The 13,234-nt window shown below is 43.5% G+C and overlaps 1 protein-coding gene across 2 annotated transcripts; it reads right to left on the bottom strand.

The window, feature by feature from the left end:
* Positions 1-397: 397 nt before the first annotated feature.
* On the bottom strand, positions 398-12,439 carry LOC148064112 (uncharacterized). Of its 2 annotated transcripts, none has more exons than XM_087811851.1 (3): positions 12,130-12,439; positions 3,282-3,582; positions 398-1,517 (listed from the first exon to the last, which is right to left on the bottom strand). In XM_087811851.1, exons 2-3 carry the CDS (start codon positions 3,553-3,555, stop codon positions 1,081-1,083), a joined length of 711 nt encoding a protein of 236 aa, XP_087667977.1. In that variant the 5' UTR covers positions 3,556-3,582; positions 12,130-12,439; the 3' UTR covers positions 398-1,080. The 2 variants fall into 2 exon arrangements, with proteins under 2 accessions (XP_087667977.1, XP_087667978.1); XM_087811852.1 differs by lacking the exon at positions 12,130-12,439 and adding an exon at positions 8,982-9,055.
* Positions 12,440-13,234: the final 795 nt, after the last annotated feature.

The raw sequence follows: 13,234 nt of genomic DNA, 5'->3' as shown, positions 1-13,234 counted from the left end.
ATATTATAAAGAGAAGGATCATTTAAACAGAATGCTATAGCTTATATGCTTTCTAGCCTAGCTAGCCGCTAATGGTGCCAAATGTGGGGGGAAATCTGTGTAAATCGTAACTTATAATAAAAAGAATATCGGACAATTATTACATAATAACTACATTTGACAACTATAATATAAAGTAAAGCAACAATTTGAACAGAATGCCGTATTTGCTAGCCTAGCTAGCTGCTAACGGTGTCAAATATACTGGGGTGAAACTTGCGTAACTCGATATAGAAAGAATATCGGACAATTGTAAGACAATAACTACATTTTACAACTATAGTATGACGTGAAACAACAATTCAAACCAAATGTTATGCTTGTTAGATTAGCTAGCTGCTAAGCTAGTTGCAATGAGGTGAAATTAACCACCCCTGTAACACTTTACAATACAATAATGTATTCTTTTTTAAAATGAAATAAGAAGTAAAGAACATTTTTAATGGCGTGCGAAATTTGCTTAGACTGCTTGTTGCAATGACGTTGTATATTTTTATCATATAATTTAAATATACATTTTAATAGGAAAATCCTATTCAGAAATTGAGGGAATTGTTATCACAGGAAAGTAAATGTTTTGAAATGTAGAACATCTTCACAGTTGCAATGTTGTAATAAAATATATATATTATTATGGTTAAAAGTGTCTTATATTTATCCAGATGATAAAAAAAACAACCAACCAGTTTCGTAGAATGACTCACTGAATTACCGAAGCACTTTTACGATGTTGAAGGATGTAAACTATGTGACCCATGAGACTGACGTGTAGTAACAGCAATATCTGTTCCCCGACTCGTCGGTGCGAGTCTATAACTTTAACGACTATTAAAAAAAAATCACACGTGTTGCTATGATACAGTGTTACTACACAGATATTTCAACAGTCACTCTCTGTCCGCTTCATTCTGGTCCATGTTTTAGTCCAAACATTCCGGATTAAAACAAAAAAAAAAAAGGTGGTAGCCAAGTTCCCCGTCGCTTCTGGGTCTGACTCCGTCCCCTGAGCAGCATGATGGAGCGACCGGTTCCGGCCGCGGGTCATACGCAGCCGCAGTTCTTGGCTGAAACATTCTGTATCGTGTGGTAGCGGCTCTTGTTGTCCAGGAAGGAAAAGTCCTTCTCGAAGGCGACGGGCCGGCAGCAGGGCCCGTTGCTGACCTTGTCCCGGCGGCCCTTCCTCTTGAAGCCCCCCCGCGTCATGTGCTCCATGGTGATGTCGTAGTTGTGCCGCTGGGCGGCGCACTTGCCGCTGCAGTAGCGCAGCAGCACCGTCTCGTCGCTGTCGTAGCCCAGACCCAGTTCGCTGACCGTCAGCTCCAGCTCCCTCACGGAGCAGGGCTTCGGCCGGCGGGCTCGCTTAGTCCTGCGGGTCTGGCTCTCGCTGTGGTGCCGACTCTTCCGCCGCTTCCTGTCCAGCAGGGTCCCCACCACGTGCTGGAGTTCCCCCTCGGTGAAGCTCTGGAATATCGTGGAAACTGCGGACGGAATGAAAAGATTGTGAGCCATCTAGTGGTGACTGTGGAAACTGCAACCTCAAATTCTTTGCCCAGGTACGGTAACACTTAACGTTACTAGTTAAACATCTCAAGGAGACCGAAAACACCCGCCAGACTCTAGTTACAATAAATATATTTCGTATTTGCACAAAAGTAATATTTTTGTTCAGGTATTTTTGTAGACGTTGTGTGTTTAAAGTCTTTAAAGCGTCAGTTCTTGCCGCTGTATTGTCGTCAAGATGTTTCCGTCAAACTTAAACAATTGCTGTTGTTATCAAACGCTAAAAAGTTGTATCAGAAACCAAGACTTTCAGTGCGAGCTGTGACTTTTTCCAAATGTGGCGTCAGAAGTGGGATTGTGGGACCTTTGGTATCATTTTGTTTGTCTTAACAAGATAATTCAAAATACATCTTGGCACATATTTAGGTATTTCTGAGGCGATAGCGAATTATTTTAGTGTCTTTAATAGTCTTGCATTAACTTGTATTGTTTTACTTTATCTTGCGGTTAGCAAAATGTAGCATAAAAACCATTAGCAAAGTTAGCACGCTAATGCTACGGCAACTTTTTCCCTCCTAACTTTTCCCATAAGTGTTTTCGGACGTCATTTCTTTTGCTGGAAATGTTCTTGAGAGAAGATGTTTCGACTGTTTTGTGCCGACGTAAGTGGTCGTGGCAGCGTTCGACGAGTCTGTAAACTCCCTACAAGACTCTCTGCTGCGTCAGGAATTGTTTGCATCTGCTTCTAATGCGTCGTGTTGATGTTTTCATTTAGTCTGTTTTTCATATCGTCCCACAATATGCCCGAGTTATTCGAAGAATGTCAGTTGAATCGAGCTGGTAAGACGCTGCGTTTCACAGGAAATACTGGAGGAACATTCGCGGCGCTTGTTCTTTCTAATTTCTAAGATGTTCGGCGAATACATTATGACTTCTTGTCACGGAGCCGTCGTTCAATGACGGGAAACCGGTCTTTGACTCGAATAACTGTTGATTTAAAAGTATTTGTAGGACTTTCCTGTGACGGTAAACTAAGAAAAATTGTCACGTGACATTTAACGAGAGGAATTAAAAACACAACCACTAATAATGATTATATTAAAAAATACGGTATTCATTTACCTTCATTACATATATTTTTTAAACTGTGTTCAATTGCACTTTCCATATTTATATCTACATATTGAAGTAGAGACTGGTGTATTATTCCCTGTGTACAATAACATTTAATGTACATATTTGATGCATTATATTCACTTATTTAGGCATTTATACATAGAATAAATTGGATATTTAAATTTTTTTTTTTCTACTTTATATACATTTTATACATTTAGTTTACACACTGTCTTGTAACGCCATGTGACGGGAAAGTACATTTTCCATTGAAGTATTTCTGATTATACATATTTTATTTCCAATTTTCTTTCATTGGTTAAGTTTTTAATTAATCTTGACAAAGAAAAACATAAATGATGAACTTTTTTCATCAGTTACACATGACTGACTTGTGAATGATAACAAGAAAATAATCAAACACTATGAAGAGCAGGTTGTGTTTGAACATCTCCACATCTTTAAAAGTTCCACCTTGACCTCCAGGATAGAAGTTCTGAACCTGGAGGTGTGAAGCGAGGTCGTGGTGCGACACCCAGACGTTCTCTGTAAACATCCATCCGTCCAGACCTGTCGCTCCTCGTCACACAACACCTGACCTCAGACACAGAGACGCTTCATCTTACACTCTGACAGGAGGGAGTTCATGTGGTCCGTGGAGCGGGTCCTGCGACGCGGACCACCCGGCGACCCGGCGGAGTACGACCCCGACGCCACCACCACCGCCGCTGCCGAGGAAGGGGGCGGCGGCGACGACGAGGACCTGGACGGCGACGAGGACTGGCGCGACCTCGTCCTGGATCTGGAGTGTCCGAGAGCAGCCATGTTCTTAACGAGGAGGATGGAGACGGCGGCACCACAGAGCATGAAGGCGAAAGTAGCACTTTTCCATAACTTCATCTTAGAACGTGGAGGAGCATTGAGACTCTGTGGGGAGAGAGAGAGAGAAGAACATCAGTCTCTCACGAATCCATCAGAGTGAACGTGGAGTCTCACTAAAGTGGTTCCTGATCTGCTGCTCGGCTCGACGACACCTGAGAGCGAAGCCGGTGTTTAAACAGATTTGACAGAGATTTCCTCTTTGGAATGAACCCCATGAGGTTCGAAACCTTTCTACGTCTCAGACGCTTCACCGACACCATTGTGGACGTGATGGATTTGAACGTGACGCTTATCGACCCCCCAAGAGAACATGTAGTCCGTTTTTTTACATGGTTTGAACCTCCTCAGATGTACCGTCTCTCCTGAGTCGCCGTGATTTCCTCAACCTTTTATTTCTTAAATGATATTTTAACTCGCAGGCAGAGTTTAAAAAAAAGCCACCTGTCAACATTCTTCGATTCCCATCGGACGCTCTAGCTCTAGATGAAGTTTCCCGAGACGTAATCTTTACCCATGTCAAGAAAGTTGTGACAATTTGATAAAGCACTTTCGATGTCTATATTTGCCCTGGACCAGAGTTGAATGAAAGCAGTTACGACTGAGGACGAGAGGATACAGTGACTCCAGCAGCTTTTAAAGCTGATGTTTGGACATATTTTGGTTTGAAAACAAATGAAAGCAGTTACGACTGAGGACGAGAGGATACAGTGACTCCAGCAGCTTTTAAAGCTGATGTTTGGACATATTTTGGTTTGAAAACAAATGAAAATAGTTACGACTGAGGACGAGAGGATACAGTGACTCCAGCAGCTTTTAAAGTTGATGTTTGGACATATTTTGGTTTGAAAACAAATGAAAGCAGTTACGACTTCAATTGTCATGTGGTCTGTAAATTCTGCAACACCAGAGTCAAGTACTCAACAATACTACAAATATATACTTGTTCCTACAGTATCACACTATATCGCTGACCCTATATCGTGATATGTATCGTGATACGTATTTATCAACGAATTCTTGCCGATACACACCTCCAGTAATACTGTGTCGAAATAAGCAAAAATAAAGGATGTATATATATATATATATATATATATATTAAATAATTAATCTAAACGTAATGTACAACTTTGATGATGGTTTCAATCCAAATGTGTCTTTTTTGAAGTTGATTATTATACCTTGCAATATTTTGTTTAAGCTATAGTCTTTCTTTTTTTTCAACTTGATTAATTATTAGAATCATCAAAAAAAAGACTTAAATACTAAAATACTTCCTCCTGTCCTCAGGGGTATTTATCAATTTAGTGGCTTCTCAAAGTACAATGATCTGAATGAACCTTAATTTGTTGCAGAGGTTTGAGTAAATGTTTCCATGTTTCCTGAAGAATACGTCTTTTATCTTGGGAAACGAGTAGTAAAAAGACACCTGTTCTGAGATGTTACAAAGAAAATACTTGAGTACACTCAAGTCAGAAGTGAATCCGATCTCTGGCAGCAAACATCTCAACATGTTGTCGGATTAAAGCGATGAAGTGACGATGAGGTCACATCTGTGTTTGTTCAAGTGCTTGTTGAGTCTTAATGAAGAAGCTAATCTGTGAGTGTCAGTTGTGTTGCTACACGAAGGTGAATCATGGTGTCGTTGGTTTGTCGTAATGAAAGTTGTTCTTGGCTCGTCTACAGAGACGCTGAAAAAAAACAGATGATGCGTGATTGGAATTCTCTGGAAGTGTCATTGAAATCAAAAGCTTGAGTTAACAGACCAACAAATTGTGTCATTTTTTCCTGCGAATATTCATACATAGAATATTCAGAAAGCATTGGGAGGGAAGACGAAAAATATATAAATTACGAAAATAAACCCCAAATGTTTTTTTTTGTACTCGCTGAAAAATATTTCCTAGTTTTTGAAACAAATTGACATACGTTTGTTTCAGAGTTTGTAAATGTGTTTAAGATTTTAATTTATTCCAATAAACTAAAACTAAATGAGTTTGCCTGAAAAAGTTGAAGATTTCTGAATGAAATTTACAAACTTTGAAACAAATTTACAAACAAACCGAAACAAAATAACAATTTCCGGAGACAAATAACAAAAATCTGAAATGCATTTATAAACTACAGACACAAACTTTTCACTGTTTGTCAATTTGTATCAGGAAATTATAAATTTGTTTCAACCGTTTAAATGCATTTTAGGAAAATTGTGAACGGTTAAAGAGTTTCAAACAAATTTACAATTTCCTTAAACTAATTTTCACAATTTTTCAAAGTGTTTCAACAGGTTTTTAAATGCGTTTCAAGACTTTGTAAATGTGTTTCACTAGAGTGTAAATGTGTTTCAAGAGGTTGTAAATGTGTTTTAAGCATTTTAAAATTAATTTCAAACTGATTTATTTAAAAATAAACTTTTGTAACACATTTACAAACTCTTGGAACACATTTACAAACTCTTGGAACACATTTACAGAGTTATAGCCACCGTATTTCTGGACCTCAGGCTAAGGTTATTGTCCGAGTCATCTGGAGAAACTCATAGTAGAACCTTCAAGAGTATCCAGGCGAGGCGAGAGGTTTAACTAGAAGGAGGCCCCGGGTCAGACCGAGGACTCACTTGAATGGTTCTGGTAAACAATTTCCCGAAGGAGACCTCCTGAGGGATCAATAAAGTTTTACCTTAAACGCCTCATGGCTAGAATGCTAGCTTTAGCTGAAGCTAAAGCTATTCAAATTCGATGACCTGGAAACAGTTTGTTCAATAATCTTCTGACATATCGCGTTTTCTCCGAGTACTCCAGTTTCCTCCCACCATCCAGAAGCACGTATCGTAAACTCCCATTGGCCCCGACTAGCTTGGACAAGGCTGCATTGCGTCATCGAATGAATACAACGTGCAGCGTTCGAGAGATGTTTCCTGAAACAGGAAACCATAAAGTGGAGCTAACAACAAATCCAGACGAGCCTCCAAGTGTTCCGCCAGACCGTCATCCACGACACACACACACACGCGTGTTCACACACACATGGTACCGTGGTCCGGGGCCCGGCTATAGAAACAAACACTCGGCCGTTCCGCCTCCATCGGAACCGTGTGTCGGAGGGAAAGTTCCCCGGGCCGGAGCTCCACATGTGAGCGTTTAAAAGTCCTCGGGAGCGACACACACGAGCGGCAGCGCTATAAACAACACGTGAACGGGTCGAACCGGTCCCGGCGCCGTGACTCACACGGGTCCAGAGAGTGGTATTCACTGTCAAACATGTCAACTGGCAACCTCTCCGCTGACGCTTCTGTGCGGCGTGTGATGGATGGAAGCACTATTTTGTTTGTCTTGGTTCCAGAACCCTCATAAAGCCGTCATGATTTACCGGAGCCGTGACTTCATTGTTTGCGTTCGCAATTAAAAAGTCGTGTCTCTAACGATAACTCATCCCCGGAGGTTGATGGTTCCACGCCCTCGCCGTGCGTCGCTCGCCCCGATAAAACGATTAGGCGGCGAGGAGGAGGACGCGGGACGGGGCGGACCTCTGGTCACGATGGCTGCACTCGTACACGTGGTCGTGAGTCATGTGTTGATGTTCTCGTCCTGATGTCTCCCAGATGCATCAGCAGACCTCCTTCTTTTTCTGTCCTCCATCTTTCTTTTCTTCTCCTTCATCCACCTCATTTATTTCCATTTCTCATCCTTTCCTTTCTTCATCCACCACTTCTTGCCCACGTCTTCCTCCTTTACCTTCTAATCTCTTCCCATTCTTCTTCAGCCTTTTTTCTTCACCTCCATTTTCCTTCCTCTTCCCCATCATCTTCTTTTCCACTACTTCATCCGCCTCTTTCTTCTTGTCTTCCACCTCATTTTTTCTCTTTCTCATCCTCCCTTATCTTTATCCATCTTTCTTTGCCCTCATCTTCCTCCTCCATTTCTTCCTCTCACTTTTGTTCCTTTTATCTCCTTCCCCTTCCCTATTTATCTTTCCCATCTTCCTCCACCTCCCCTCTTTTTTTTCACTTTCTCCTCAACATGTTCTCCCATTCTTTCATATCAATTCCCCCTTTTTCGTTGCTCAACCATCAACGTCTTCCACCTGCTCCTCTTCCTCTTTCCTCATCCTTACCTTTACTTCTTCTTCCTCTCCCTCTTCCCTCCTCCTTACTTTTACTTCTTCCTCCTCTTCTTCTGCCTCTTTCCTCATCCTTACTTTTAATTCTTCCTCTTCCTCATATTTCTCTCCTTAACATGTTCTCTCCTCCCTCCTTCCTTTACGCCCGTCTTCCTCCATTTATCTTCTACTTTCCTTTCCTGCTACTTCTTCTCTTCCTCATCCTTCGCCCTCTTCTTCCTCATTCTACTTTTCCACATCATCTTCTTCATCCTTCTCCTTTAACTGATCCTCTTTTTCCTCTTCCTCACTTCTACTTTCACACATCTTCTTCCTCCTACCCTTTTTCTCATCTTCTCTCTTACAACATCTTCTTCGTTCTTCTTCTCTGGTGGTCCATGTCTCGTTTCCTCACAAGATGCTCTTCGTTGGGTCTCTCCCGGACGACCGGCCTTCAGTCTCACAAATAAATGAACATGTTTTTGTGCTGAGGGAGGAAACCAGAGTTCCCAGAGGAGTCCCAGGAAAGCACACGGAGAACATTCAAAACACGTCTGCGGTTAAATGATGGTAATTAAAATCAACCGCTCACAGATCGTCTACGACTCATCGGCAGAACGATCCACTTCCTGCAGGAACAAACGCTTCTGTTGTCCAGCAAACAGAGAGGATATGTGGGGGGGGGGGGACCCCTGGAGGACCGACAGCAGGGAAAGTCATCCTCAAAGAAGTGAAAAGAGCCGAGAAAGCATCACTCGCGACGAGCCCGGACACACTGGATGCTGGGAGGAACTCAGACGTCTGCACGCCTCACAGCCACGGAAGGAATGTCGGAGCGAGAACACCTGAAGCTTCGCTGTCAACAAGTCGCGGGAGAAGAAGAAGAAGAAGAAGAAGAAACGAAGCGTTCGCTCGCTCCGGGCCAGCGTGTGGAAGTCGGGACGTCTGCCAAGACTCTGACGCGCCACACATTCTGGAGACGCTCAAAGGTCGTGCGTTTGACACAATCAAAGAGCCATAATGCGGCAGTAACTCCATTATCTCCCCGCCCTGGCTCTCGTGCCACGGAGATGAACCACAGATCTGTCAGGGTCTGGGATCGAAGGGGGGGCGGCAGGGGGGTCTGTGGTTTTGACTTTTGAATGAAGTCGTCAGAGCGGACGACCATCTGGCTCACGACCAATATAGCAACGAGTCCATGAAGAGTTTCCTTGTTTTTGGATCAAACTTTTTAATGTCCTGCCAGTCTCGTTAAACTCTCCCCCCTCACCCTCACCCTCACCCTCACCCCCCCCCACCCGTCTCTGACTCACATCGCAAAAGTCGACTTAGAAATCAAGACCAACCTTCCATGGTCGTCCACAGGCTCACATGACTCCAGATAATCCAGTTTACATAATCCCGCGTCTTCATATCTGAGCTGCTCCACCTGAGGCTTCTTCTTCTACCTGCACGATATCGGGGCTCCGCCCACGCCGCCCACACTCCGCACACACCCCTTGAATACCTTAGGCACGAGGGAGGGCGTTCTGGGGGTGTGGGTGTGGGGGGGGGGGGCGACACCTCGTCTTGTCGGGAGGGCAGCGAGAGAGTCGCTCCGGGAGGTAACAGGGACATATTCCAAAGATCAGGGCGGGATTAGCACTAATGCCTGCAGGCTTTATCCGCGTCACGTGGGGTAACACCTGGCTGAGCGACGGTGGCAGAGCGAGGGATCATCGCTGGTGTGTGTGTCGCCCATAATCCAGCAGAGACACCTTTAACTCGGGGGTGCACGAGAGGAGCTGCTCTGCCTCGTGTGGCCACGGAAAACTTCCATCTCGGGGTCTCTGGAGCGTAATAACGCCTACTTCACTCACCGGTGTTTTTATCTATGATGGTTTAGTTTTTAAGTGTTTTATCTCGTGTCTGATGTAGTCGGAGTGTGTGGTTCGTGGGTCTAAACGTGGCTATTAGGTCCAACATGTTTTAAACGGTGTTCAAGTTCTGACAGAGAATCAAGATGACAGAGAATCAAGATGACAGGTCTACGGTGGAGGTTTTGATGATGTTTTTTGGGAAACTTTGTTGTTGTTTTTCTTGCATTACTCAAAAAGTTTCGTGAACTTTTGGTGACTCATAAAAAAGAGGTTCAGTTTGTAGTTGGTTGATTATTAAGGTTGTTGTATTTCCATCTGGATTCAAAAAGGTTTTGAGGGTTTTGACAATCACTTGTTTGGTTGCTCACAGGACTAGCTATATACAAAAGTAGGAAAAAATACCAACATTTTCAGTTGGATGACCAAAAAAAAAACAGTTCTAATGTGACAAATTCCAAACGCAAGAAAATACAATTCTAGTTTTTTTTTTTTTTTTGTCTTTACTTGAATGGCTGCTCACGGGTACCAAAGTAGATTTTTTTCTATTTTCAAAGTTCTGTTCAATTCGATCAATAAAAATAATGGTCGATGTGACTTTGGTGGCGTTAATGGTAACTTATTTTCAAAAAACAAAAGTTCAATTCTAGTTCTGAAAAGATCTTTTAATCAGAACTTTTTTGTTGTTAACTTGTACGGCTGTTCACTGGGAAAGCTCCATTCAAAACTAGCAAAAATGTAACAAATTCTGGTAAAAAAAATTCAGTGATCAAATGACTGAAAATAAGTGGTTTGGAAATTAGTTTTGATGCTTTAACTATAAAAATAAAGGAACACGAGCCCAAATGTTTGTTCTCAAAAGTTTGTGTGAGCAACACAATATTTGTGCCGTTCACTTGTGGTTGTTCATATGGCGTTGATTTGAAGAAAAGCAACAAAAATGACAAAAATAATTTTCAATTTGATAAAAAGAACCGTGTTGACAAACATCTCGTTCTGAAAAAGTTAGCAATTCTTAAAAGTTTGTTCAGTTGATATTTTGCTGCGATTCATATGAAAGATTTACGTGACATGATATCCTTGGCAGAGGTATGTGCCGTCTTTCGCTTTCTCCTGTCATGACGATGTCACCTCGCGGTGACGCGGTTCTACGGACCGGATTAATCTAGTGACCCAATCTGGAGGTGAAGCGAGGGGACCGGGCGACGGGGTGAACCTACAGATCCACTTTACTGATCGCATCAAGTCCCGAAATAAAAGAAAACAGTTTCTCCTCCAGACTGTCCTCAGGAGATCAGTGGACGAGGGCGCAGTGGAAAGTACACTTGGCCAGGAGTGGTCCCCAAAAATGTCCCCTAAATAATTGTTTCAAATATTTTTTTCTATTTAAATTTTCAGTAAAATGTTGCTCACCAGCAATTTTCAATTTAGATACTTTGAATAAAATGAGAAAAAGTTTCTATTGAATAAGTAGTCGCTCCTGATCTTTCTTTTTCCTAGAATTTCTTTCTTTAAATTCCAACCTTATCAGAGGAATGTGAAGATGTTTTGATTTATTTAAGAAATGATCTTTAATAAAAATGTATTTTAGATTATTAGAATACATAACTTTATTTAAAATCGAATTTGAATGTTTTTTCAAGACAAAATGAAATCATTATATATTTATTTTCACTATTCTCGACATCGAGCTTAAAAATAATATTGAATGGTCGTATTTTCACTTGAAAATTAATACACTTTATATTAGTAGTGGTTTTAAGTGGAGTTTTTGCGTTTTCTTGGTCGGAGCAGCAGCGATGAGCGGCCATACAAGTGACTGACCTTCAAAACCTGAACCTCGAACGAGATCTTCTCCCCTCCAGGATGGAGTTTTCAGAAACACCATCAGTTAGAAAGTTTCTAACAATCAAGACCAGACTTTCCCTCTCCTTCTACTCTGACAGCGATTTTTTTTTTTTCTTTTACAAACAAAAACTTCCTCCCACTCTGTGTTTGCTTCATTGAATATTTGGGAGTTTGTGCTCCCACTTGGGATCCTGGGAATGTTTGTAGATAGTTGTTCGAGTCCAGCTGTCACAGGGGTTTAAAAAAAGAAAAAGCGAAAAGTTGTTTGTTTAGACGCTCTTGACTCATCGTTCTTGTCGTGAACTCCTGGTCTCCGGCCACTGGCTCAAGAGGTCTTCCCGTGCTGCTATTCTGGAAATCCTAATCCCTCTATTCCCCGTCCTGGAATAGCACTTTTGTGTCACTCATAAGAAAGTGAGATTATTATTATTTTCTTTAATCAATCCTGTCAATCTGCCGTGACCTCGCCAGAGTTTACCTTTTGTGCTCCGACGTGCCGCTACATCCTTCCCCACGTTTTCCCCGAACCCTTTTATTTTCTTAGCAGATCGAGGTGTGCCGCTCGCAATCGCCGGGTTTTCCACTCTGCAAACATTTCGTGACTCACGGCCACGCTCGGCTTGACGTGCCGTCGCGGGGCCCCCGGGAGTCGGACGCGTGTTGATACTGATAATCCAGGCGTGTGTTTTCGCGGCGCTCTCTCGTTCCCGAGGCATCCCTTGTCGAGCGGCACCTTTTCCCCCATAAGCTCCCGGCTTAAAACCAACAAAAGAAGATGCGGCGTCCTTACCGTTCGAGGCCGGCTAATCCAGACTTAGCTGAGTGGCGTCTTCAGCTGACCTCCACGGCCAAGTGGCTGAAACCATCACCGCCATCGCCGCTTCTCCCCGGCCCCTCGAAGATCATCCCAGAAGAACAAGGGAAAATATCTGGATCCCAGGTCCTGGAAGTTTCACTCTTTGCTGGTTATTCCCAGGAGACGTCTTCCTCCGACGCTCAGGTGGATCCATTCAAGAGTCGACCGCTTCCCATCACATTCCTGCGCTCCCGTTTGCTCACCTTGATCGGCAACTTTCCCCCGGGAAGATGGCGAGGAGGGAAGAGAGCGTGGGACCCCTGAGCCGAGCGGAGAGCTTCTCCGATGCTTCTCGCTGCCTCACCCCCCCTTCAACTGTTGCTCCTCCTCCGTGGGCCGAGTCGGATTACTCCTGACATGATAATCTCCCGGAGAGATGCTTCTGAGCTTCACCTTCTGCCGCGGCAGAGGAGGGTCACCTCGGCCCCCCGGGGCGGCGGCGGCGGCGGACCCCGGAGCAGCCGGAGTTTGTTTTTTTGTGTTGCTTTCCCAATCTTTTAGAAGGATTTAGGAAAAGTTGAGCAATCGGTTTAAGACGGAAGCAAATCCTCTTAAAGAAGTTATCGCAGGTTTTTAGGATGCCAGTCGTCCACAGGTGGTCCGGAGGAGATCAGGAGGTTTTTGTTGTTGTCGTCGGGAGTCTCACGTTCACAACACCTCCAGGTTCGGTTTAACCCCCCCGTACCTGCCCCCCCCCCCCCCCACCCCGAGCATCGAGCGGCAAATGAGCAGCAGATGGTTGGTGAAGTTATCACGAGCTCCAGACTGCTAAACAAACATCGGTGGAGGAACTGCGTCAGGTGTGCCGGGGTCACGGCGAGTAAACAAGAGGGGGGGGGGGGGGGGAGTTCTACAGGTGCCAATGAGTCAGTGTGAACGTTAGCATTAGCTTCCTTGACGGTTTATCACAAAATATCACATATTTTAAGTTTTGGGAAAATGATCTTCCTCCTTCCACATGTGACGTGTCATGTGACGTGTCATGTGACGTGTCATGTGACGTGTCATGTGACGTGTCATGTGACGTGTCATGTGACGT

Source organism: Callionymus lyra, chromosome 16 (assembly GCF_982586985.1).
Source record: "Callionymus lyra chromosome 16, fCalLyr1.hap1.1, whole genome shotgun sequence".
NCBI lineage: Eukaryota > Metazoa > Chordata > Actinopteri > Syngnathiformes > Callionymidae > Callionymus > Callionymus lyra.
Note: the sequence above shows the minus strand (reverse complement) of the source record. Positions and strands in the feature narration are given on the sequence as shown.

What these genes read in the sequence shown, in the direction of transcription:
- LOC148064112 (XM_087811851.1), bottom strand. Translation starts at nt 3,555, where the DNA reads ATGAAGTTATGGAAAAGTGCTACTTTCGCCTTCATGCTCTGTGGTGCC. An exon ending in GAACTCCCTCCTGTCAGAGT is followed by an intron (nt 1,518 to 3,281) that starts GTAAGATGAAGC and finishes TTCCGTCCGCAG; the next exon opens with TTTCCACGATATTCCAGAGC.